General features: G+C 39.4%; 1 protein-coding gene and 1 long non-coding RNA gene across 4 annotated transcripts; one reads left to right on the top strand and one right to left on the bottom strand.

Moving 5' to 3' along the window:
• LOC122696392 lies at positions 1-3,435 on the bottom strand. Its single transcript, XR_006341742.1, has 4 exons — positions 3,106-3,435; positions 2,833-2,988; positions 2,394-2,483; positions 1-76 (listed from the first exon to the last, which is right to left on the bottom strand). It is a non-coding gene; the product is annotated as an uncharacterized LOC122696392 (long non-coding RNA).
• On the top strand, positions 3,389-26,575 carry THAP9 (THAP domain containing 9). Of its 3 annotated transcripts, none has more exons than XM_043906353.1 (5): positions 3,389-3,611; positions 11,131-11,326; positions 14,017-14,320; positions 15,514-15,664; positions 20,530-26,575. In XM_043906353.1, exons 1-5 carry the CDS (start codon positions 3,532-3,534, stop codon positions 22,508-22,510), a joined length of 2,712 nt encoding a protein of 903 aa, XP_043762288.1. In that variant the 5' UTR covers positions 3,389-3,531; the 3' UTR covers positions 22,511-26,575. The 3 variants fall into 3 exon arrangements, with proteins under 3 accessions (XP_043762288.1, XP_043762290.1, XP_043762289.1); XM_043906355.1 differs by having other exon boundaries at positions 3,433-3,611; positions 20,830-26,575; XM_043906354.1 differs by lacking the exon at positions 3,389-3,611 and adding an exon at positions 10,219-10,599.
• The last annotated feature ends 1,015 nt before the right edge of the window (positions 26,576-27,590 follow it).

Below are 27,590 nucleotides of genomic sequence, written 5' to 3'. Positions count from 1 at the left end.
CCTCCCCTGCACAGTTTTAGTAATTCTCTTCCAAGATCCAGGAAATCTTTTTCCGACATCTTCAATAATGTAATTCCTGAAAAGATATTTTATTTCCAATTATTTTTTGCACTGGTCAGTGCTTTCTACAAATAACATCTTTAATACAGCTTACATATCCTCATTCACATATTCAATAATCACATAAGTTCATTATGTGAACAGCAGTGAAAACGTTTAATCATTGGATATGAAGCTATCAAAGGAAGCAAAGATACAATCAAATGATTAAATCAAGAACTTCAGTGTGACCAGTATAACAATAAAAAAATAGCACTGAAAGTACATAAAGCTTATTAGCAAATGTAAAAATACATAAATACAACTCAACATCAATGATTCCATTTACAAGGGATTGCATGCTACCCAGAGTAGCAGCCCCTTGTGGCTGGAAAGTAAGTTGGTTACTTTCATTTAGTTGATGTGCATTTAATTAAATTTAATTAAGTTGTTCCCAAGCATTGCAGTTTTCTGAAACCCATCTGTAATTAATAAACAGACAAATACTGTCAAGACTTTGAGAGCTACATTCTCATGAGCTAATTCAGCAGGAAAGAAAAAATCCCTCTTTATATTCTGATGCTGAACTGGCAGCTCTAGCTTAATAAAATGGAAATGAGTGCCTGCACAGGATTTCACTTGGGAGCAGCACCCACCTCCATGACTGCCTCTCAGCAGGTTTGATTACATCTGAACCCATCTTAACAGCAGCCCTTTCGCCCAGGGCTCTACTTCCATTGGAAATGTCCAACACCCACAAGCATTGGTCTTTTAATACTCCATAACGGTAACTTTAAGTCTCCATTTAACGTTACCTTTAATGGGTTGAAAGAGTGTAAGCGTGCTTCCCTGGTACCGACACTAAAGATAGTGTCAAACTTCGTATACTTTGAGTAGTCAATCCTAATCCTATTTTCCCCATAAGTCTTATATCTGCAAACGTACAGTTGTGCTGAGCATGAGTTTTTTTTTCACAAAATATGTGACATTATAGCAGAAACTTATGTTATCTATTTGTAGGTTAAGGATTGAACAGACAAATTCACCTTTGACATTGTTTCCGACTTGGTGACTGAAGGACATTGTCTCTGCACTCAAAGAGCATCCTCTAAAAAATTTCTTACAAACGTGTAAAAAAGTCCTTAAAAATAAGGGCAACCACAATGATACCACTTCACACCCATGAGAATGTGGAGAAACTGGAACTCTTCTCCAATGCTCATGGGAATGTAAATTGGTACAGCCACTTTGGAAAAAGTCTGACATTTCCTCAAAAGAGTAAAGAGAAGAGTAGCAGTATGACCCAGCAATTCCACACTTAGGTATATACTCAAGAAGAATGAAAACATATCACCCCACACAAACTTGTACACAATTGTTCATGGCAGCATTATTCATAACAGCCCCTCAAAATGGAAATAACCTAGATGTCCACCAACTGATGAATCGATAAAGAAAATGTTGTATACCCATACAATGGAATATTTGGGGCAGGCAATAAAAATAAATGAAGGACTAACATGAAGGAACCTTAAAAATATTCCAAGTGAATGAAGCCAGTCACAAGAGCACAGACTAGTTTTTGATTCCATTTATATGAAAATATCCGGAATAGGCAAATCTACACTCAGCTGGTAAAGAATCTGCCTGCAAAGTAGGAGACACAGCTCAATCCCTGGGTCAGGAAGATTCCCTGGAGGAGAAAAATGACAACCCATTCCAGTATTCTTGCCTGAAAAATCCCACGGACAGAGGAGCCTGGCGGGCTGCAGTTACAAAGGGTGGCAAAGAGCTGGACACCCTGACTGACTGAGCACTCACGCAGACAGACATGAGCGGTTTCCAAGGACTAGGGGAGGGAAAATGTACGGAATGACTGCTACTGCAAATGGAGTCTCTTTTTGGGGTGATGAAAATGTCCTAAAATTGACTGCAGTGATCACTGCACAACTCATAAATATACTAAAACCCATCCAATCATGCACTTGAAATGGGTTAATTACATGATATGTACACTATACTTCTACAAAACCTCTGCCAAAAAAAAAAAAAAATAAGGCAACCAGTTTTTAATTGAAAACTTAATTATTTCTATTTAGTCTCATGCAGGTCTTAATAGGTTAAGTGCTAGAAAAGTTTCTAGTAGTCTGATCAACGACAGTGCTTTAAATCCAGGTTCTATACTTTGCACATCTTACAGCCAAGTAGACACATCCCCCATAGACCAATTTCTCAACTCTTGTATTATCCTTAGGCCTTGTGACTTTTCACAAAACTACATAAGTAAAACCTATGTTAATCTCATTCTAATAAGACATAAGCATATTATAATGGAAAGCAACTGTGAACAATACCTTGAGATGAATCTTTTCAGCCAGAATCTGGATTAAGTAACATGGGAGAAAGAACAACCTTGCTTGGAAATGTTGGACTCATTCTTGCAGCTAGAGACAGAAATAAAAAAGTGACTAACATTCGTTTACTTTAATGAGCCTCCAACGTTAAGCAGGAAAGATGCTACATGATCTACTAAGGACCTCTTCAAGGATACAAAATAGAAACTACGCCCCACCTTGGCTCCATTTTGTTTCTTCCGTAAAAACTGAAGTCTCGTATCGTAAACATAAAGAGCTTAAGAAAAGACATCGTCCTAAGATCTTCTCACTCCTGAAAACTAACCACGATGCCCCACATCCCAATCAAAACCACTGCACTGCCCCCTCTCCTGCCCCTCCTAGTACTTCTATTAACGAGTCCCCACTAGACCGTGCTCTTCCCCCCAAACCTTCTTACCTTATCTCCTTCTTAATCTCCATTGTGGCAAAGGATCTTGCAAGAAAGACCTCCTTGAATTAAAAACCGATTTATCTTGGTATTAAATTCTCATTAAATCCTGAGTCCACATTCCTACCATACCAAGAGCTCCGACATCATCTCCGCATCAGAGAACTGCAAAATAAAGTGCAAGAAAATGACATGCCTTTCATTAAATAATTTGGGTTCTAATATTTCTAGGGCGCCACGTTCATCCTTTCCTAGTCCTCCCATTACTTTCAGAGTTCGCACCTGAAGACCCATTGGCACGCCTCTGGATTCGCCTCAACTTTTGTCCTGCCTCTCTCCCTTCGCATTCTCTGGCCGAGCCTCGGAGGAAACGCGATGGCCCTGGATTTCACCAGGCCAGACGAAAAACAGCCCATTGCAGCAAAATACACTTATCACCCTCCAACGAGGAGCGAGGGGAGGCCCAGAGGTTGACTTAATATCCCCCGGCCTTTCCGATTGGCTGCTGCGACGTGACGTGCTCTGTGATTGGCCACGGCGGCGAGCGCAGCGCCCGCGGAGAGGTAGGGCGGGATCCAAAGCGCCTTAAGAGCCCGCCTTTCTCAAACAAATAAAGGTGGTAGCTGCCGAGTCAGCGGGCGGAGCTAACTTGACCGCGACTCATGCTGTCGCGGGAACACCGGAGGTGGAGCCCCACGTAGCAAGAAGATGACCCGAAGTTGCTCGGCAGTGGGCTGCAGCACCCGAGACACCGTGCTGAGCCGGGAGCGCGGCCTCTCTTTCCACCAGTGCGTGAGAACAGCCTCCGCGCTAACTCCCAGCACGGCCAGGCGGGCTGCAGGCCACGGGGGTGGGGGGTGGGGGCGGGGCCGGGTGGAGCGTGACGCCGTCGACGTGACGTGCGTAGCGAGGGGCGGGGGAGGGAATTGGGCTACTTGGAGGGTAACGCTGTTTTGTCATGCGGCTCAATGTTTGTCTGCGGAGTGCTCGTTTTCTCCTTGCCTACCCGTGCCCTGTAGCTTGCCTCCTGACCCCCAGTAGCTTTCAGTAGGAGTTACTCTAAAGGAGTCTTGCTGCCTTTCCGTCGTGTTATTGAAGAGACGAGAAAGGAAGGCAGTTGAGAAGAACTGTTGAAGGCGTGCGCGTTCGTTAGTGTGTGTCTTCCTTGGGAGCATGAGTACGGATGCGTTTGTTACGGAATAGAGCTCGCTTCCCCTCTCCCTCCGGTTAGCAAATCCAATTTACTGGTGGCGGGTTGAGGTGAAGGAAAGTCCAGCGGTAATTGCAGGGTGCCAAGCGAGGGGAATGGATAGATGGTGTTGAAAAGTTCTAAACTCCCTGATGGCTTTTAGGTTTTTTCAAAGCGGCATTTGGGGTGAGGGCTACAGGGCGCGTGACGTTATTCTGATTGGGGGTAACAGGTTGGTGTTTGGAGAAGCTGAATCATCAGCCTTTCGGTTGTGATTAGACCTCTGGTTCCAAACCTGAGGTCTAAGGGCTTGTGATCCGCAGGTGGTCACCGTTCTCTACCTGGGTGGGGTTTAGTTTTTACAGAACTACATAAAGATAGCCAAGACGTTATTATGTGTATCCCTTGAGGAGGAATCGGGACTGTTGTTTTGTCACCGAACTATTTATTGTTCAGGTTATCTAGTTTAAGTGCTACTTTTCTTTTCTGCTTTCCCTGACTCCCCTAATCAGCCATTGCTTTGATCTACTCTTTGGAACGCAGAGAAGGCCTGGGAGACTGAATTCCACACCCCCCCCCCCAACACCCCCCTTTTAAAAATAAGAAACGGGAGACACAAGGCTTTTGTACCCAGTAGGGTTCCGAAAGGCCCTTGTTTTCAGATTTTAACTAGTACTATGTGTCATTACCAGTTGTTCACTATCATTAGCCCAGCTGTACAAGCCAGGTCCGATTCTGGCTGTATCTGGTCATGGCAAGCGGGTTTCATTTGGCTCAAGAGTGGGGTGTATTTTCAGACCGACCAAATTTGAACCCACATCTGTGGGACAGTCTGGTAAAAGTCGCTGAAGTTAATGCGAGGTAGAAAAGTGGGTAGAACAGATCCTCTCAGAGGGAAAGAAATGTACGGTATTTTTTAAAGGCAATAGGAGGCAGAGAGTTAGACAAAGGTAGACAAAGGACTTTTATGAAAAGATCAAAAAGAACTCAATGGGACAAGTGGTATTTGAGTTGGACCTTGAGCCCTATCTAGAACGGAGGGTGGGATGGAAAGGGGATAGCATTTAAGTAGAAATAGAATGGAAAAGGGCTTCCCTGGTGGCTCTGAAGGTAAAGAATCCGCCTGCAATGTGGGAGACCTGGGTTTGATCGCTCAGTGGGGAAGATCCCCTGGAGGAAGAGATGGCGAACCACTCCAGTATTCTTGGGCTTTCCTGGTGACTCAGATGGTAAAGAATCTGCCTGCAATATGGGAGACCTGTGTTCAAACTCTGGGTTGGGAAGATCCCCTGGAGGAAGAGATGGTGAACCACTCCAGTATTCTTGCCTGGAGAATCCCCATGGACAGAGGAGCCTGTCGGGGTACAGTCCATGAGGTTGCAAACAGCTGGACAGCACAGAGCACAGCATGGGAAAATAAAAGAATGGAAAGTGAAGATGTAGAAGCCTGGGTAAAGTAGTTTGGAAACAAATTCTAAAAACATGTCAAGGAGTTTCAACTATGTATGGTAGGTCTTTTGTAGTGTTGCTTATTTTTAAGGAAGGCTGCTTCCTTCACCTAAGCTGCTATAATTGTATCCTTTCTTTTCTGAGATTTGTTTCCATCACTTAGTTCTTGTTCTAGTTTTATTTTAAATTGCTCTCTCTGCTGCTTACTTGCCTAAAAACACTGAGTATGCTTGAATTACTTCCACTTTTAAATACACACAAACTCTTGAACCTTTGTGCACCTCTGCACTACCCTACCACTCTCCTTCCATTTATAACCAAGTTCCTCAAAACAGAAGCCTACACCTACTTCCCTAAGTCCTGTTGACTTATCAACCTACCGCAGCCAGATATCTGTCCACACCCACTGACTGAGGGTCATTGGTAATCTTGGCAAATCTAAATGAGCAATTATATTAATAAGTCTTTCTCTTGACCTCTGTTTAACTTTTAATCATATTGGTCACTACTTGAAGCCCTCACCTCCTTTGGCTGTTACTGACATTCTCTCCCTAGTTCTCTCCCTTTTCTTTGATTTCTTCGTCAACATTTGCTGCCCTGTTTTTCCTGTGCGTTTTTCCTAGTTTCTTTAAATAAGGAAGAACTCACTTTTTGCTTTTGTTTCATATTTTGAGGACCAAAGCAAGACCCGCTTAATTAAAAAAAAAATTTTTTTTTGTAATTATTACACCAGTGTGCTGTGACTCTTGATTTCTGATGCCTAATTTCTTCCCCGTTCATTTCATTTTCTAGATTAGTGAAGTGAAAATCACTCAGTCGTGTCTGACTCCTTGCAAGCCATGCCAGAATCCTGGAGTGGGTAGCCTTTCCCTTCTCCAGGGGATCTTCCCAACCCAGGGATTGAACTTTGGTCTCCCGCATATTAGGTGGATTCTTCACCAGCTGAGCCACAAGGGAAGCCCAACAATCCTGGAGTGGGTAGCCTATCCCTTCTCCAGCGGCTCTTCCCGACCCAGGAATCGAACCAGGGTCTCCTGCATTCCAGGCGGATTCTTTACCAACTGAGCTATCAGGGAAGCCCTCATTTTCTAGATTACTGGAAATTATGTTTCTAAAAGTGCAAATTTTATCATGCCTGCTCCCTCAGGGAAGTGTTTTAAGACCTCGGGCTCTTTAGTGCCTAAAAGATAGAGTCTAAGCTCCTCTGTGTAGCCTTTCCTCTATACCTCTCTTCCAACCTAAATACATTCCCTCTGTGCTTCTGTTAATGGCACATGTGTGCAGAATTAGACACCATCTATGTATGAATGAGAAGGAATTGTTGGTCTTCCTGACAGCTAAAGTTTTAAGGAAGACAGGAAAGAATAGAGAGGGGAGAAGGAGTTAGGATACTGTGGTGTAAGTCCTAGTTATAAGGTAACACTGGTCTGAAGTACGGGCTCAGCAAAAAGGTAATATGGGAAAGAGAGAGTTAATCAACTTGCTGTTGCCTGAAGCTGCCATCTTCACACTATTTGATCATGGCACTCTTTCCATAACAAAAATTTTGAATACATGCCTCTGATATTATGAGAATATTGGTGCTCTGTCAAACATGTGAATGACTTAAATGGAAAGTGGGACCGGCAAGTTAAAAATTTGATATATTCTCTTTCTGTAGGTATAAAGAGATTAAGAAATTTATTTCATAACCAAGGAAATATATGTATTGGTGATTTGAAAGAGTTTTGCCTGAACTGTTGTAATGAATTCTCTTTTAAACTTTTATTTATATGTAACAAACATCTGTTTCCCATCACTGAGAATAAGCAGATGGTAACATGTTTGATTTTTTCTCTTTTTTAGAAGAGACATAAGCCATAAGTGTAGTTAAAGCCTTGCCCCTCAGTCCTTTCTCTCTCCCTCTCTGGATGTAACCCCTGTAGAAGAGGTTTTGTTAGCCACTTTTCTGGAAAATATTTGAAGTGCAGGGAGCCAGAGGTAAATCCTCACTAGCATTATAAAAAAGGCATAGTCAACAGGAGGAAGGAAATGGATTCTGTGTTACAGTGTAAGCCATTTCATTATTATGTATATGAGACGGTGATTGGTTTAGAATTTTTCTGGTAAAGAACCCGCCTGCAATGCGGAAGACCTGGGTTGGATCCCTGGGTTGGGAAGATCTTCTGGAGAAAGGAAAGGCTACCCACTCCAGTATTCTGGCCGGGAGAATTCCATGGACTGTATAGTCCATGGGGTTGCAAAGAATCGGACACGAATGAATGACCTTCAGTTTCAGAGGTGGCTTTAGACCAGGGACATCTGGATTCCAGTTTTATTTGGTAATTAATCTATTTACTTTTATTTATTTATTTATTTGGCTGCTCTGGGTCATAGCTGTGACACCCAGGATCTCCTGGTCTTAGGTGCAGCATGTGGGATCTTTAGTTCTGTCTTTGGAACTCTTAGTTGCAGCTTATGGGATCTAGTTCCCTGGCCAGGGATGGAACCCAGGCCCCCTGCATTGGGAGCACAGAGTCTTAGCCACTAGCCCACCGGGGAAGTTCCTGAATTCCAATTTTAACTATTTACTGATGGCTAAACTTGGCTGCTCTAGTCTTGGTTTCATCTTCTGTGAGAGGATAAAAACCTATCTTACAGAGCTTTGTTTTGTTTTTAAGATTAAAAATGTTTTTAAAACATACAAAACATAAGGTGATTGCTTTAAAAGTATTATCAGTTGTTAATACCAATTTATTTTTGTCCAGAACTCAATCATGCTGGTTAGACTACAGTATTTACCAGCCTTTTCCATGTCATCTTACACATCAGAAACCTACAAACCTACAAAGCTGTTTGGAACTAGCTTAATGTAACTACTTCAAGAGCTCCAGGTGTGCCAGTTGGGAAGCTTTGCATCAGAGAATCAGGCTAGTAATGTAACTTGGTAGACCAGCGAACTTTTGATGGTCCCTTACTTGTTAAGAGACTACACTCAATCTGGAAGTGTTGCCTCACAAACACGTACCATTGTTAAGAAAACCCAGAGAAAAGAAAGAGATGTGCCTTTATTTATTGGAAAATAATTCCCTGTACATTCTCTCATGATTGTGTAGCACCATTTTCCTGGAACAATAAGATTAAAAAGTCCCCAAAGTGGCATTGGTTGTTCCTAACAAAGAACAAACTTTAGATGGTACCTTTCCATTTACAGAGTGCTTTTGAACACATCTGTGTCATATACCTGCAGCCCTGGAGGAAGCTGATAGATTGAGAGATGTATCTAATACCACAAGGCTGATAAAAGGGAATTGAGGCTTAAATGCAGGTTTTCTAACTCTGTTGTTTTTCAAGGTGATTGAGAGAGTATCTCAGAATTATGTTTTACCGTTTTGACATATCATTTTCCTAACAAAATTAGCTGAGAAAATGAAACTTTTTTACCAGTTTCAGTTCCTTACAACTATATGCTTTAAAGCATGAATTAAAATATTTAAGAGTCATACCTGTCGATCTGTCTCCAAGATAAAGAAGAGGGTGCAGAAAGAGCAGTTCTGTGATTTTCATTACATTAGTCTCATGAGTTTTTCCCCCTCACTCATTTCTGAATATAGTAATTTGGCTGGGATTGACAAGTAGAAAAATGGAAGGTAGTTTTTATGTTCAAGACTAAGAAAATGTCCTTTCAAAACAAAATAGAAAAACTGAGTGTAGGAAATGTACTTTGTTTTCTTTTGTTGTTCAGTCACTACGTCGTGTCCAGCTCTTTGCGACCCCATGGACTGCAGCATGCCAGGATTCCCTATCCTTCACCATCTCCTGGAGTTTCTTCACACTCATGTCAATAGAGTTGATGATACTGTCCAACCATCTCACCCTCTGTTGTTCCCTTTTCCACTTGCCTTCAGTCTTTCCCAGCATCAGGGCCTTTTCCAGTGAGTCAGCTCTTCGCATCAGTTGGCCAGAGTATTGGAGTTTCAGCTTCAGCATCAGTCCTTCCAATGAATATTCAGGGCTGATTTCCTTTGGGACGGACTGGTTGGATCTCCTTGCAGTCCAAGGGACTCTCAAGAGTCTTCTCCAACACCACAGTTCAAAAAGTATCAATTCTTTAGCATTCAGCCTTTGTCATGGTCCAACACTCACATCCATACACGACTACCAGAAAAACCATAGCTGTGACTACATGGACTTCTGTCAGCGAAGTGATGTCTTTTTATTTAATACACTGTCTAGGTTTGTCATAGCTTTTCTTCCAAAGAGCAAGCGTCTTTTAATTTCATGGCTGTAGTCACCATCTGCAGTGATTTTGGAGCCCAAGGAAATAAAATCTGTCACTGTTTCTATTTTTCCCCCAACCTATTTCATTTGTTGTGATAAAACTGGATGCCAGGATCTTCGTTTTTTGAATGTTGAGTTTTAAGCCAGCTTTTTCACTCTCCTCTTTCACCCTCATCAAGAGGCTCTTTAGTTCCTCTTCACTTTCTCCCATTAGGCTGGTACCATCTGCATATCTAAGGTAGTTGATATTTCTCCTGGCATTCTTGATTCCAGCTTGTGGTTTATCCAGTCCACCGTTTCACATGGTGTACTCTGCATATAAGTTAAATAAGCAGAGTGACAGTATACATACTTGATGTGATCCTTTCCCAATTTTGAACCAGACTTTTGTTTCTTGTCCAGTTCTAACTGTTGCTTCTTGACCTGCATACAGGTTTCTCAGGAGGCAGGTTAGGTGATCTGATAGTCCCATCTCTTAAGAATTTTCCAGTTTGTTGTGATCCACACAGTCAAAGGCTTTAGCATAGTCCGTGAAGCAGAAGTAGATGTTTTTCTGGAATTCTCTTGCTTTTTCTGTGATCCAGTGGATTTTTTCTACTTGTTTTCTACTGTTTAGTAATGAATTTCCTCAAAATTCATCAGAAGCATCTGTTTTCTCACAAAATTTCTGAGGGTCAGGAATTGTGGAGTGGATTAACTAGGTGTGACTGGGAGTGTCATAAGATTGCAATCAAAATGTTAGCCGCGACTGCAGTCACTTGAAGCCTTGATTGAGGCCAAAGGATATCCTTTCAAAAAGGCTCTCATGTGGCCTTTGACTGGAGAACTCAAGTTTCTAACCAAGTGGACTCGCCACGGGGCTGCTTATGACATGGCAGGTAACTTCCCCCAAAGAAAAACCATTCAATAGAGCAAGAAAGACAAATCCTCAGTATTTTTTTCTGATCTACTCTTACAGCCCATTATCACCTCTACCTTTTTAATATTCTTTAGAAGCAAGTCACAAACTCCAGCCCACACTCAAGGGGAGGGGAATTAGACTTCACCCCTTGAAAGGAGGCATACCAAAGAATCTGTGGATATAGTTTAAAATTGCCACAGGAAAGGAAAGAGACACATGTTAAATTTGAGCAGATTCTGTTAACTGTAGGCTGTGCAGATAGAATGTGCAGAATATTAAATGTGAGAATTGTCCACATGCAAGTTAAAACAGATGAGATCACTTAGATACTGAGCTTTTGGATTTAAAAAGTCAAAGAACTTTGAAATCAGATCAAGTGAGTTAAACTTTAGCTGGACTAAATGTTTACATAAAAGCAATTAAATAATAAATGGGTTTGTGTAATAAATAATACTGTAGTATTACTATGAGGTTTCTTGTTAATGGAACTTTAATATGATTGCTGTAGATTTCCAACTGATACCATACAGCGCTCAAAATGGATCAGGGCTGTTAATCGTATGGACCCGAGAAGCAAAAAGATTTGGATCCCAGGACCGGGTGCTATGCTATGTTCCAAACATTTTCAAGAAAGTGACTTTGAGTCATATGGCATAAGAAGAAAGCTGAAAAAAGGAGCTGTGCCTTCTGTTTCTCTATACAAGGTACTTAAATCTAGGTGTAAACAAAATTCAATTTATAGAACTGAAAATCGAGACTGCTCACATTATAGCTAGGACTTACAGAGATAAAAGCAAAACCAAAAACCTAGGCCTTAAAAAGTAAATCCAATAATACAATACTTTTATTTTTTTAAATATATATGTAACATTATGTAATATTTTTAAATACATATGTATTAATAATTCTGCTTTGGAAGGTGTATATATGCAAATCATGTCTAGAAATACATAAAGGTTACTGAAGTGATCGCAAAAATCAACTAGTAAATGTAAATAGCCTTAGAATTCAGGGTTTTGTTTAAATATGAGACAGTTTTCATAATATTGAGCTAGCCAAAAAGTTCCGTTGGTTTCTAAGTGAAAATAAAAGACACATTTTTTCATTTTCACCAAGAACTTCTTTGAACAACGTATTTACTGTTCTGTTCCGTTACCTTCTGCCATTTTTCAGGCAATTTCATAATTCTGTCTTCCCAAAACTCTCTATGTTTTTGAGCAAAGAACTGCTACAAGTGTCTTTCACAATATTCCAGGGAATTAAATTTTTTTCTGTTAAGATAATTTTGTAAAAACTGAAATAATTGGAAATCCGAAGGTGCAGTGTCTGGTGAATACAGCAGTTGAATCAGAACTTCCCAACAAAGCCGTAACAGGCTTTGCCTGGTCATTAAAGAAACACACAGTCTTGCATCAGCCTGATGGAAGATTATGTGTTTTTTATTGAGTAATTCTGGACGCTTTTCATTGAGAGCTGCTTTCAGTTGGCCTTATTGGGGTTAATCACTTGGTTTTTTAGAAGGAGCTCATGATAGAGGACCCCTTTCCAATCCCACCATACATACTATATCATCTTCTTTGGATGAAGTCTGGCCTTTGTGGTTGGTGGTGGTTCATTTCATTTGCCTCACAATCTCTTCCATTCCACATTATTGTCTAGTATCCACTTTTCATTGCCCACCCCAATTTGTCTTAAAAATGGAATGTTTTCGTTACATTGCAGTAGAGAATTGTCACATGTGGAAATGTGGTCAAGGTTTTTTCACTTAACTTACGTGGAACCCACACATCAAAGTGATGAACATTACCAGGTTGGTGCAGATGATTTCCAGTGCTTGATTTGGATGTTTTGAGTATGTTTGCCCTCTCCCATATGGTGTGATGGTGATCATTCTCAATGTCTCGATTTGATTGCTATCAACTTCAACTGGTCTACCTGACCATGGAGCATCGTTCAGTGAAATCTGCAGCATAAAACTTCGCAAACCACTTTTGATGCGTTCAATCAGTTCACAGCACCTTCTCCATTCACTGCACAAACCTTTTTTTGCATTTCAGTTGCATTTTTGCCTTTCTTGAAATATCAGTAATTAAGTATAATATGCTGAAACTGTTGCTTTTTTCCTCCCCCTTCAATATTAAAATGACTACACAAAAATTCACCAATTTTGATAGGTTTTTTTTTTTTTTTTTTTAATGTATGCTGGTATGACAGCTGTCACAAAACAGTCTAACATAATTGTTTCAAATGAGGTTAAAGACAACTTTTTGTAAAATGGCTCTTTTTTGTTAGAGCCATCTTACAAAAAAGAATGAACTCTTTGGCCAACCCAATACTTTGAAATTATCTACCCTTTTTTTTTGGCTCTCCCCCAAAATGTTATTGATTTTGACCAGAAATGTACCTAGTCATTAGCATTGATATGGAAGGAAGTATACAGAAAATAGAAGATTCTCTGTGAGTCAGTCACCAGTATTGGTGTTATATTTTTCTGTTTCTTTTGATTGTTTTTATGTTATCCTTTTAGCCCTTAGTCATGCACTCACTCCGTACATGACTCAGTCACTGTCTGCAGTCTTCGTATAGTCACCCAACTCTTCTGTCCTGGTGCTGCCCTCACCATCCTCTTATTCACTGGAATCTCCTTTCAGTGCTGTTTTATCTCATTCCCTCTTTCAGAAGAATATACTTGGTGTCACATCCAAACTCATAAGTTCCAAGAGCTTTTTATTAATTAATTTGTGCATCTCTAACTGCTCTGAATTCTCTTTTGGAACCACAAATACTTACCCACTACATATATGCTAAATTGCCTTGCTTTTATGATTTTGTTTAAAATCAGTAATAGTTATAATTTATTGAGACCCACAATGGTCCAGGCAGTGCACTAGGCAATTTATGTAAATTAGCTTATCGTAGCCTCAAGTCAACTCTATTGTTATCCACATTTTATACATGAAAAGTTGAGGGATTATAGAGGTTAAGTTACAGCTTTAAGTGAGGGAGCCAGGAGTCTTACTTCCAAGGCCCATGCTCTGTCCTATGCCTTCCCTTCTGCACAAATAACTTCCCAGTCCCCTTCATTAACCATGTTATTACTCTTTCAAAGAACAACTCAAAACCTTCCCAAATTATCACCACCTTTCACTAGTTACTTGAATCATTTCAGAAACTCAGCATTATGTTACTATTTCTGTATAGATCCCACCCCCAAAAAACTTGTGTACCTTGTCCTGGAGACTATACATTTTTAAAAATCAGAGATTATTACCTTTTCTTTCATAACTAACTCTCCACGGCAGCCAGGTGAGTGCTTTGTATTCAGTGATATTTTAATAGATAATCATTGTGTGATAATTTCTAAAATAAACCTCATTTTCCATTTGTGTCCTAGGTTCTCCAAGGTGTACACCTTAAAGGTAAAGCAAGACAGAAAGTCCTGAAAGAGCCACTTCCTGATAATTCTCAAGAGGTTGCTACTGAAGACCATAACTACAGTTTAAAGAGACCTCTGACAATAGGAGCAGAGAAGCTAGCTGAGGTGCAGCAGATGCTACAAGTGTCCAAAAAAAGACTTGCTTCTGCAAAAAACTACAGGATGATCAAGAAGAGAAAAGGCTTACGACTAATTGATGCGCTTATAGAAGAGAAGCTACTTACAGAGGAAACAGAATGTCTGCTACGAGCACAATTTTCTGGTATGTTCCCCAGTGACCAGTAATACTTACTGCACAGCTCCTAATTTTTATGAAATATCATTACATTTTTATGTTGTATTGCCCATGAAAATATGCCTTTAGCCGGAGGTTCTCTAGCATAAGTAAGAAAAATGAAAAATAATCACCAAAATCTTGTTACAGTTGTCCATTTTTAAAAGTTCTATGTTTATTAGAGGAGAAGCAAAGAAATGTATAAATGATAAAAATAACACATAATCCTACAACCCAGAAATGAGATCATATAGTTTATGCCATATATTGTAATTTTCACTTTTTATAGTCACACTCTTGTCACTGCAGATTCTTTGTAAGCAGTTTTAACTGCTGCATAATTTATCAGTAAAGCCTTTTTTGCAATGAGTTGAACTACATAATTTGCAAAATCTCTTTGAGTCTGAAAATTGTGTAAGTCTCCAAAGTTAATTCTGAAATACTCTATAGAGTATATATATATTCATTGAAAGACTACCTAGTCTTTGTGAACCAGGATATTTGAAGAGGGGTAACATAAGAATTGCCAACATACTCTTTGATGAAAGGGGTAGGGATTTTTGAATTTGCATTCTGGTAAAAAAAAAAAAAAAAGAAGAAGCAGCATGTCAAAAGGAGTAGATACCTCCAGTGGAGGAGCATATTTTATGTTTTTCCAGGAGGGGAATATAGGTTATAAATAGGGGTCCTCACCAGGAACAGAGAATTTTTTTTTCTCAATGGTAGGAAAGATTTATCTGTTCATTCTGATTAATGCCATATACCATATCCCTTAAAATGTTTCTTGTGTCTAATTTTTACTCTCAGATAAATGGTAACCAAGGAACAAACTAAAACAAATGAATGTCCTCATAATCCAGAGACTTAATTTTACTCATTTATTTCATTTTCTACCCTGTTCCTCCAAAAATATCCACATAGGCTGCTAATGAATAGTAAAACATAAATAACTTAAGTTGGAACATTTTTCATCCCTCTTTTTAGTGAAATGATCCACAATGAACAAGATAAATTTGATAGTCTCTAAGACTGGATAGTAACCTCTGAACCTACTCAGTTAAAAGGTGGTTACATTTGAATTTTGGTGCCTAGCACATTTTTATATCCAAATACTATGATCTATGTCTGAAAATGTTACTGTACACATTTTTCATCACAAGGAATAAATTTACTCTTAACAGATTTTAAGTGGGAGCTGTATAACTGGAGAGAAACAGCTGAGTACTCCGCAGAAATGAAGCAGTTTGCATGTACACTCTACTTATGCAGTAGCAAGGTCTATGATCATGTAAGAAAGATTCTCAAGCTGCCTCATTCTTCCATCCTCAGAACGTGAGTTACCTTTTCGATGTAAAATAAAACATACTGTTCTTTCTTGCAGTTTATCCACTAACACTGTTTGTATTCACACTCTTCCTTTCATCCACTTTCTCTTTTTAAAAACTTGCAGGTGGTATTTGCATAGCATCACAATCTTGATATTTGATCAGCAAAATGAGGACATGTAAGCTGACAGTTTGTTTTTTTTTTTTTTGCATCTTTCAGATGGTAGAGACTCTGGGTGGTAAAATCTGAATCTTGAAATAGTGGAATTTCTCATATACTTCAGTAGTTTTAATATGTGATTAGTTTAGAAGATTTTCTAGACTGATACCGTTGGTTTGAGGCACGGATCACTGATGCCAGTGCAGTTGTCCAGAGAACAGATTATGAAAAAGAATTTTTTAGGATCTGTGGTCAAAATACATAGATATATTTATTTTCTCTTCTTGTTGTTGTTCAGTCGCTAAATCATGTCTGACTTTGCGACCCCATGGACTGCAGCACACCAGGCTTCCCTGTCCTCCACTATTATTTTCTCTTAGTGGGAAGCAAAAAACCACATTGACTGTGATGCCTTATAAATTTAATACTCACTATTCACTGTTATTTAAAATCACTGGTTTTACAGATCCCTTTATTTTTATTTATTTGATTCAAATGGCAGCAGTGTATTGCCTCACACTTCTGGAAGCTAGAGGTCCAAAATCAAGGTGCTGGCAGGGTTAGTTCCTTCTGAGGGTTGTGAGATGAGGGTCTGTTCCAGGCCTCTTTCCTTGGCTGATAGATGGTGGTCGTCTCCCTGTGTTTCTCCACATTGTCTTCCATTATCCAAGTGTGTTTCTGTGTCCACATTTCCTCTTCTTATGAGGACATAGTCATGTTGAATTAGGGTGTGCCTTAATGACCTCATTTTAACTTGATGAGTAAAGATCCCCATCTCCAAATAAGAGCACACTCTGAGGAACTGGGGATCGGCTTGACGATACATCTTTTTCAAGGCACACAGTTCAATTCACACCAGTCACATTCCTGCTGCCTGGGTCTTCCATTACCTGGAGACTGTAGACTAACTCCTTCCTGTGGCTCCTGGAGCCTCTGCGATGAAACGTGGCTCTGCTGGGCTCTGCGGCTCATCTCCTGCTTCCTTCCCTGCCCTCTTAGAGTCCGTGTTCCTTCTATAAGGCGTTTCTTGCTGATTCTGACCTTGGAGACTTACTCTTCCATCTGCCTGATATGCCCATTCTCCCTGTTAGTCCTGGATGTTAGCCCTCACCCTTCAGACTCAGATCAGATGACACATCCTTTCTGAAGCCCAGCCTGCTCTTCCTCCAATTCTGGCCGAGGTGCCCTCTTGCACACACAATGTGGAACTGAATCTTAGTACTCAAGACACTGTCTACCTCATGAGACTGAGCTGCTCAAGTCCGAGGCCTGCATCTGGTTCTCTGTTAGAGCTCCTGCCCTGACAGGGTGCCTGGAAGACAGTGGTCGCTCGATAAATATTTATGGAATGAAAGAATGCCTGGATGTGCATTTAGGATTGTGAACAGATGTAAGGAAAAAGATCTGGAAGAATGTCTTTAAAATATTAAGTGATTTTTAAGAAATTATTTATATTGAGGTGTAGTTGATTTCGGAAGATCCCTTGGAGGAGGGCATGGCAACCCACTCCAGTATTCTTGCCTGGAGAAGCCAATGGACAGAGAAGCCTGGCGGGCTGCAGTCCATGGGGTCGCACAGAGTCGGACACAACTGAAGCAGCTTAGCACACATAGTTGATTTACAGTGAACAGTGTTGTCCTGCTTCAGGCGTAGAGCAAAGTGATTTAGTTACTTGTATATATATATTCTTTTTCAGAGTCTTTTCCATTATCGGTCATGGCAAGGTTTTGAACTGGTTCCCTGCGCTGTACAGTAGGCCCTTGTGTATCTGTTTGATATAGAGTGGTGTGTGTATGTTAATCCCAGATTCCTAATTTATCCCTTCTGCTTTTTTGCCTTTGGGATCCATACTTTTGTCTTCTGTGTCTGTGAGTCTGTTAGTGTTATAAAGTTCGCCTATTAACAGTGATTTTTTTTTCTTTTACTTTCCATTTTGTACTTTTCTGTATTGTTTCATTTATTAAAAAAAAAAAAAATGAAAGTGTCATTTTATACAATCAGAAAAAAAAATTTTTTTTCACTTTGAGTCAGGGGAAAAGTTGGTGTGAGAGAGAAATCAGTTGCTTCCCTACAACTCTAAAAACCTGGTTTGGGTATTTCTACTCTAAGTTATAAAAACTTAAAATGAAGAAGTTCACTTGTCTTTCTACCTGATAAGCTTCAGTCTAGTAGTTGTGGACATTAAGGTATCATTCAGATTTCCATTTAAAAGGCAAGCTCACCAGAACATAAACTTTTTTAACCTGTTTAAGCTAGAACTCTTACTTAGAAGTATTAAAGAGTTTCATTATATACTTACTGTATGTGTAACACAGTTAGCATCTTTAGAGTTCATTTGAGAATCGTAATGCAAAAGAATAAATTTAATTTGATTAAACTTTGGTGACACACTTGAAAAGGGTTTTTCACCATACCAATGAATTGTAGCACTCTGGTCAAGAGCCACTGTATGTTTTCTCATTGTCTTACTTTGCCCTATTTTAAAATATAAACAACTGATTAATATTTCTGCCTCCTAAATAGTTACAGTATGTCTTTTGCATCTTATAATTGTTTTTCAAATCTGTTAGTGCATCTTAAAATCAATTTAGTGAGTCATAATTCACATTAAATTTTATATATGCATTTATATGCACACATACATATAGTAAGGATATGGCATATAATGAGGGTAAATTCTGTTTATGAAAATTCTGGGTTGCAGCAATCTACCTGCAATGTAGGAGACCTGGGTTTGATCCCTCGGTCAGGAAGATCCCTTGGAGAAGGGAATGGCTACCCATTCCAGTATTCTTGCCTGGAGAAGTCCATGGACAGAGGAGTCTGGCTGGCTACAGTCCATGGGGTCACAAAGAGTCACACATGACTGAGCAACTAACGTTTTCAGATTGCAGCAAAATATTTGAAAAGCTCTGTTCTGAAATATATGGAAACATACTTTAAAATTTCAACTAAATAGAGATCAGCTAGTCTAGGAAGTAATCTTGGCAACCTAGAATATAGCCCCCAAATAAAAAATTCCACCTAAAAAAAGTCATTTGAGAGTTATAAAAGTAAACTTCAGCAAAAACAGACACTTCAGTCTACCTCAGAATCCATTTAGTCTTATTTTAGACAATTATTAAACTTGACTACTTCCTTTCCTGATCTGTAGCAATTTAGAGTAAATTAGAACTGATAGAATCCTGTTAGTGACATTCACTAACAGTAATAGGAGAGAATTAGCAGCAGCCTGGGAAGGTCAAGGAAACTGTAAAAGAACGCCTAGTCTTCCCCGGTGGTTCAGTGGTTAAGAATCTGCCTGCCAGTGCAGGGGACAAGGATCCGATCCCTGGTCCAGGAAGATCCCACATGCTGCAGGGTGACTAAGCCCGGGTCCTACAACCACTGAGCACATATGCACCCAGAGCCGGTGCTCTGCAACAAGAGAAGCCACCGCAGCGAGAAGCCCGTGCACCCCATCAAGGAGTAGCCCCCACTCTGCAACTGGAGAAAGTCCTCGGGCAGCAACGAAGACCCAGTGCAGCCTAAGATAAATTTAAAAAAACCAAACTCCTAAGATAAACATCATAGTATAGGTACTTTTGTTGGGAGCTAGCAGGCACTTAATTGTCCCAAAGGGCATAATTCTTTGCCTGTAAAGAGCAGTCAGGAAAGCACTGAACGAGGGTCTCAGGAAAGCTGAGTTTCCTGTTTGTGCATGACCAGCAGCACAGCATGGGCCGGACATCTCACCCTCTCCCTCTGGGTTCAGTCCCTGGGTTGGGTGGATCCCCTGGAGGAGGGCATGGCAACCCATTTCAGTATTCTTGCTTGCCTGGAGAATCCCCATGAGAGAGGCGCCTGGCGGGGCACAGTTCATGGGGTTGCAGAGAGTCGGACACGACCGAGCAGCTAGGCACAGCACAGCAGCGGCCTCGCAATCTCCTCACTGGTAAAGTGAGGTCGAGGCATGCGATTTCTCAAAGTTTCTTCCCCTCTACAGTTTTCTCATTGCAGTGAATATACAGGTAAGGCTGGTTTATGATCTAAATGATAAACACCTCAATTAGAACAAACCAGGTAATTGATTTGTACACTTCTTTTAAGTGAATAAGAAGTTTACAATTATTTTGTGGTATGTTTGCGTCTTAAAAAATGCTATTCTATTTAAGTTTCTCTACTGGGGCTTCCCAAGTGGCACAGCGGTAAAGAATCCACCTGCCAATGCAGGAGATGCAACATATGCTGGTTCGATCCCTGGGTTGGGAAAGTCCCCTGGAGGAGGAAATGGCAACCCACTCCATTATTCTTGCCTGGAAAATTTCATAGACAGAGGTCTCTGTCCATTGGGTTGCAAAGAGTTGGACACGACTGAGCACCTGAGTGTACACACTCATTTCTCTATTATCTTACTGTTTTATGGTAACAATAGGAACATATGCTTGAAAGTGTGGGTACAATTTGGCTACTTGAATTTATTTCAATAGGGAGTTGAGGCTACTTTAGAACCATTTAAGGCATTTCCCCTTTTTTAATGCCTTCATTAGTGGTTTTTTTAAAAATATTTATTTGGCTGCACCAGGTCTTAGCTGCAGCACGTGGGATCAGTTCCCTGATCAGGGATCGAACCCAGGCCCCCTACACTAGCAGCCGGGAGTCTTAGCCACTGGACCACCAGGACAGTCCCTCTTCTTCTGTGTTTTATATTTTTCATCTTTTACATTTTCTAGATGGCTGTCCAAATGCAAACCTGGTCCAGGTTTCAACAGCAACGTTTTTTCTTTTCTTCAGCAAAAAGTAGAGAATGGAGACCAGCGATACCAGTCTTGTTCATTGATGATAAAAGGTCTGTCTCTCACACAGCAGCTTCAGTGGGACCCCAGCAGTCACCATCTGCAGGGGTTTATGGACTTCGGTCTTGGCACCCTTGATGCTGATGAAATGCCACTCGCCTCAGAAACTGTCTTGCTCATGGCAGTGGGTATTTCTGGTCACTGGAGCACACCTCTCGGTTATTTTTTTGTAAACAGGGCCTCTGGATATTTGCAAGCTCAGCTGCTTCGTCTGACGATTGGCAAGCTAAGTGACATAGGGATCACAGTGCTGGCTGTCACGTCTGACGCCTCAGCTCACAGTGTTCAGATGGCGAGGGCACTGGGGATACATCTCGACGGAGACAATGTGAAGTGTACATTTCAGCATCCTTCATCATCCAGCCAACAGATTGCCTACTTCTTTGATTCTTGCCACTTGCTTAAATTAATAAGAAATGCATTTCAGAATTTCCAAAGCATTCAGTTTATCAACGGCACAGCACATTGGCAGCACCTCGTGGAGTTAGCAGCACTAGAGGAACAGGAATTATCGCATACGGAGAGAATCCCACGAAAACTTGCAAATCTGAAGAACCACATACTGAAAACGAATTGTGCCAGCCAGGTCTTCAGTGAGAGTGTGGTCAGGGCATTAGAATGTTTGCTGTCATTAGGCCTGCCTCCTTTTCAGAACTGTGTTGGTACCATCCACTTCTTACGGTTAATTAACAATCTGTTTGACATTCTTAATAGTAGGAACTTTTATGGAAAGGAATTTAAAGGACCTCTATTACCTGAAACTTTTAATAAAATCAACCATGTGTTAACTGAAGCCAAGACTATTTTTGTTACATTATCTGACACTAGCAATAATCAAATCCTTAAAGGTAAGCGAAAACTGGGATTCCTGGGATTTTTGCTTAATGCTGAGAGCTTAAAATGGCTCTACCAAAATTATGTTTTCCCCAAAGTCATGCCTTTCCCCTATCTCCTGATGTACAAATTCAGTCAGGATCATCTGGAATTATTTCTAAAGATGCTCAGACAGGTATCAGTAACCACTTCTAACCCCACCTGCATGGCATTCCAGAAAGCTTACCATAATTTGGAGACCAGACACAGATTACAAGATGAGGTCTTTCTAAGTGAAGTAAGCAGCCTTGACATTTCAATTGCTCGAAGGACTGACCTGGCCCTCGGGACAGTTCAGCGTGAGTATGGTGTCAGCATTATAGAGAGTCTTTTTTACAAAGAGGATATTTGCCCAGACTGGTCTGACTGTTTGCTAAGTGAGGCATTACTAGATCTGTCAGTTCGTAGGCGAAATCTCACCTCTTACGCTGGTTATATTGCCAATAAGTTATCAGCTCTGTTAACATGCGAGGACTGCCTCAGTGCGCTGTATGCATCGGATCTCAAAGCCTCTAAAATTGGATCCCTGTTGTGTGTTAAAAAGGAGAATGGTGTGCATTTCCCTTCTGAAAGTTTGTGCCGAGTCATAAATACTTGTGAGCGAGTTGTAAGAACCCATTCAAAGCCGACAGTTCATGAACCACTGCTTCCCAAACAGAGGGAATTTTACCTTCAACAGAAAATATTATATGAGCTTTCTGGGCATATTTATCTTTTTGTAGAGTTAGATGAGCATCTCTTTGATGGAGAAGTATGTGCCATCAATCACTTTGTAAAGTTACTAAAGGATATCATAATCTGTTTCTTAAAGATCAGAGCTAAAGATATAACTCAGTACTCCTTAAAACACCACTCAGAAAGAATTGAGCTGAAATCTTTGTCAAGGAAACACTGGTCATCTTCACAGAATTACAGATGTTCAAGTTTTGCGAATACCAATAAATGCAGGCATTTGCTAAGGAACAATAGATACCCATTCAAATGAAGGACCTAAAATATATTAACATTTTTATTAAAAATAATTGGTCAACATTTATTTTAAAATTCAACTGACAATATTTTACAAATTCTGCACAGTGGACAAGTTTGTGTTTATGTCTTAGGAATTTCTATTATGTACGTTATCAAATCTACATGGAATTTGGTAGGGCTTACAAGCATTTCAGAGTTACCTAAAATGTAGAAAGCGGGAAGTCAGTAAGAACAGACTAGCCAACAGGTGCTGTGTTTGAATTTACCACTATCCAACTGAGTAATTCAACTGGATGTACTTTAAAAACAAGTGAGAATGGCAGAAACGAGCACAATATTGTAAAACAATTATCCTCCAATAAAATTTTTAAAAAGTGAGAATAATGACAAAGGAGTCTCTAAAACATTGACTCCTTTTATAAAGACTACATTCCCAGAAGAGATTTGGTCTACAACTCTTAAGAATAACACTTAAAAAAATAAAAAGAAGACTGTTAACAGAATACCTATCAAACTGTGAATATAGTCTACTTACACATGAAAATTAGGCCAAGTTAAATACCAAACACTACAAAAACCCTTTTGCTGGGGTACCTTTAAATAGAAATCATTAAACTCTATTAGGCAGAAGGTAAACACATGAGCCATGAAATGGACACTTCTTGTGCTACAACCAAGCTTGAAAATGTCTGGGGAGTATGCAGGTGATGTGATTTTCACAGCCCATTTGTCTGGACCTCACACTACTACTTTGAATAGTAAGAGTGGATACCTGACTCCTATTGGAGGAGCACAGTGCTCATCAGAGAATGAAAAGAAGCCTTTGTTTCAACTTCTTCTGAAGAGGATAATAATGAAACATTTTCAGTTTGGCACAATGGTGTTTCATATCATATGATAAATAAATTGGGGGAAAAATGGTCAGTTGGGAGAGTATGAAAAAGTTTGTCAACCACATAATGAGATTTTTCAGAAATTTGGGAGAAGCTTAAATAATCTGAAGATGGAAACCTACTAATAAGAACAATTTTCTCCGTTCTCTCAGATCCAGATCTGAAAAGATAAAATAGAAAAACATAGTTATATGTACTTTCAGAAATGGAGGTATTTTAATGGGAAAAAATGAACACATTATTCACCTGTGTATGTAAAATATCTCTTATTGTCATTAAGTTAATGTTCATAGACTACAGTTAATATGAAGACAAAGTTGTAAAAGATTAAGGACAGGTAAAACCAGTTTTATTAAAATTGAAATTCCCCATAAATAGTATATTTTGATATATTTATGCTGGGTCTACCTCAAACAAAGGCTTCAGTTTTGAACTGTAACCAGAATTGTCCTGTATTGCATTTTATAAGGAGATATTACTAAGGAGTCTGAATACTGTTGGTTTTGTTTTGTTTGCAGTAGAATGAGTTTAGGTGCACCAGGATAAATCTTATTCAAAGGAAGCCTGTTTATGTCACCACCTTTAACTTATTGCTTATATAAATTCAAGTTTTGTACTTATTTTTACTTAAAACTAGGTTCATATCTGCAGTGTCTTAGGTTCTCTGCTGTTACATCTGACCCATGTCCTGTGCAATTTATTAAAATAGTGTTTTGCATTTATTTAAGTGCTGAGTATAAACTGGACAAACCCTGACGACAAGAATCTTTCCATTACTGCCATTAGCACAGTTAATTGTTCTTGCCTTAGTGCAGTGCTCCAAGTCTCATGTCAGACTTACTTGATATGATACACTTCACAGTGAACTTTCTGTTCACACTTGATTAGGGTAATTAATAGCTTACAGTTTCTACTCAGCACCCTTGTTCTTTCTCTTTTTCAGAGAAAACAAATATTCAGAAATGTATCCTTCCTACTTTCAACAAATAGTGCTGGAATAACTGGATATACACATGCAAAATGTTAACTCTAAAGGGAACAAAGACACAAATGTAAGAGGTAAAACAACTTAGAATAAAATAGTGGAGACTTGGATTCAGCAATAGCTTCTTAGATAGGACACCAAGAGTACAAGCAAAAATTTCATCAAAACTGAAAACTTTGTGCTTTAAAGCACACCCATCAAGAAAGTCCAAGACAAGCCATAGAAACATTTTCCAAATCATGTGTCTGGTAAAGGACTTGTATCTGAGTATACAAAGAACTCAATAATAAAGGATAATATAACCCAATTTTTTAAAGGGGTAAAGAACACAAAGTTATTCTTCAAAGGAGATATACATGAATATGTGCTCAACATCATTAGCCGTTTGGGAAATGCTAATCAAAACCACAAAGAGATATCACTTCACAGCCACTAGGATGGCTGTAATAAAAAAGACAGATAACAGGCGTTGGCAAGAATGTGGAGAAACTAGAACCCTCATACACTGTTGGTAGGAATGCACATGCTTTGGAAAACAGCCTAGCAGTTCTTCAGAAAGTTAAACATAGAATTGCCAAATGACCCAGCATTTCTACCAACGGGCATATACCCAAGAGAAATGTACAAATTTCATAACATTAAAATAGCTAAAAAGTAAAAAAGTCCAAATGTCCAACTGATGGATACATAAAAAATGTGTTGTATTCATATGGTGGGTCAACTGGTATATGTTTCACATTGTAACAAACTATCTTTTGCTGTGATGTACCATGCAGTACATTAACCAGAAATATATGAGAAGTTCTAGTTCCTCTACTTCCTCCCCAACACTTGGTATCGGTCAGGGTTCTGTTTTGAATTAGCCATTCTAGTGGGTGTGCCATGATATTTCATTGTGGCTTTCATTTCTTTTTCTAATGACTAATGATGCTGAACATGTTTTCATAGGCTTATTTGCCAGTCACTGTCATCTTAGGTGAAATGTCTGTTCAAGTCTTTTGCCTCTATTTTAAACAAGGTTGATTGTTTTCTTACTGAAAAGTTAAGAAATAAAAACAGTAAGTTAGTTAAATATTCTGGATAAAAGTACATTATTAGATGTATCTTGCAAATATCTTCTCCCAGTCTATGGCTTTTAAAATTTTATTGAGGTAAAGCTGATGTACAGTGTTAAGTTGCAAGTGTACAACATAGTGAGTGGTTCACAATTTTTAAAGTTTATGATGTGGCTTTTACTTTTTTAGTATGTTTTGAAGAACATTAATTTTAGTAAGTCTAATTTATTGATTTTTCTAGGGATTATACTTTTTAGTTTCTTATCTAAGAAATCTTTGTCTAAACCAGTCACAGACTTTTCTTCCCATTTTTCTTGTAGATATTTTCCAGCTTTAGGTTTTGCATTTAGGTTATGATCCATTTTCAGTTGACTTTCGTGTGTGGTAGAAGTTCATATTTTTACATACTGATGGTATCCCAGCACCATTTGTTAAAAAGACTATTCTTTTCCAGTAAACTACCTTTGATCCCTTGTCAAAAATTGACCACATAAATACGAATCTATTTCTGGGCTCTGTATTCTGTTGCCTTGATCCATGGGTCTTTCATCAATACCACATTACCTTGATTAGCCTTATATAATTCTTGAAGTCAGGCAGGAGTCTTCCAACTTTGTTCTTTTTATAAAAAATGTTTTGGCTATTCTAGTTGTACCTTTCCATGTAAATTTTATAATCAGCTTGTTTTTACAAAAATTCCTTATGGGATTCTGACTGGAGTTATGTTGAATCTATAGGCTGAGGAGAAATGATATCTTAATATTGACTTCCAAACCATGAAAATTATATATATATAAAAGATCTTCAATTTTTGTAATCAGTGTTTTTGTTTCACATACAGATCTTGTACATATTTTTGCTACGTTGCGTTTCATGTTTTGTGGTGCTGCTATAAATGGTAATTTCAGAATTTCAGTTTCTAAATGTTCATTGCTACTATGTAGAAATATACTTTTGCATACTAATATTGCTAAATGCACTTGTTAGTCCTAGTACCTTTTTATTAAGATCCTTTGACACTCCTTATATAGGCAATCACATCCACACCATCCACAAATAGACACTGTCATATTTATTCATTCCCCATCTATGGCCGTTTTGTAAAAAAAAAAAAAAAGAAAAGAAAATCTTATTGTACAGTGACCTCAAACAACACTGAACAGGAAGTGTTTTGTTCCCAATCTTAGGGAGAAACACAGTCCTCACCATTCTTGTGATGTTAGCTGTAGGCTTTTTGGTGGAGGATCCTTTCTATTCCTAAATTGCTGAAGATTTTTTTTAAACCATAAATGGGTGTTGGAATTTTCTCAGATGATTTTTCTGCATGTTTCTGGGGGGAAATTTTTGAGATCGAATTTACATACCATAGTATTCACCCTTTTAAATGTAATGTAGTAGTAGTTGGTATAGTCAAAAGGCTGTTTTCTGCAGTTTTTGAGATGATTGTTTTTTTGTATGCTGACACTATTTTCCTTTGTATGCTGAACTACATTGATTTCTTTGAATGTTGGGTCAGTCTTTTATTTCTGGGGTAAACCCAACCTGTTCACGATGTACTCTCCTTATTTACTGTCAGATTTTTGTTGTTGTTCAGTCGCTAAGTTGTGTCCAACCCTTGGACTGCAGCACGCCAGGCTTCCCTGTCCTTCACCATCTCCCGGAGCTTGTTCAAACTCAGGTCCATTGAGTCGGCGATGCCATCCAACCATCTTGTCCTGTCATCCCCTTCTCCTGCCTTTGATCTTTCCCAGCAACGAGGTCTTTTCTAATGAGTCGACTCTTTGCACCAGGGGGCCAAAGTACTGGAGCTTCAACTTCAGTCCTTCCAATGAGTATTCAAGGTTGATTTCCTTTGTGATTGACTGGTTTGTATCTCCTTGCTGTCCAAAGGATTCTCAAAAGAGTTTTCTCCGGCACCACAGTTTGAAAATATCAATTTTTAGGCGCTCAGCCTTTATGGTCCAACTCTCACACCGGTACATGATTACTGGAAAAACCATAGCTTTGACCATTCAGACCTTTGTTGGCAAAGTGATGTCTCTGCTTTCGAATGCACTGTCTAGGTTTGTCATAGCTTTTCTTCCAAGGAGCAAGCGTCTTTTAAATTCATGGCTGCAGTCACCGTACACAATGATTTTGAAGCCCAAGAAAATAAAATCT

This window comes from Cervus elaphus, chromosome 6 (assembly GCF_910594005.1).
Source record: "Cervus elaphus chromosome 6, mCerEla1.1, whole genome shotgun sequence".
NCBI lineage: Eukaryota > Metazoa > Chordata > Mammalia > Artiodactyla > Cervidae > Cervus > Cervus elaphus.
The sequence above is the reverse complement of the archived record's forward strand: the minus strand, read 5'-3'. Positions and strand labels throughout refer to the sequence as shown.

Bases quoted from the DNA above. Each gene is read 5' to 3' on its own strand.
- THAP9 (XM_043906353.1), top strand. From the start codon at position 3,532: ATGACCCGAAGTTGCTCGGCAGTGGGCTGCAGCACCCGAGACACCGTG. The intron at 14,321-15,513 runs GTATGTTCCCCA...TACTCTTAACAG, and splicing joins GCTACGAGCACAATTTTCTG to ATTTTAAGTGGGAGCTGTAT. The intron at 15,665-20,529 runs GTGAGTTACCTT...TACATTTTCTAG, and splicing joins CATTCTTCCATCCTCAGAAC to ATGGCTGTCCAAATGCAAAC.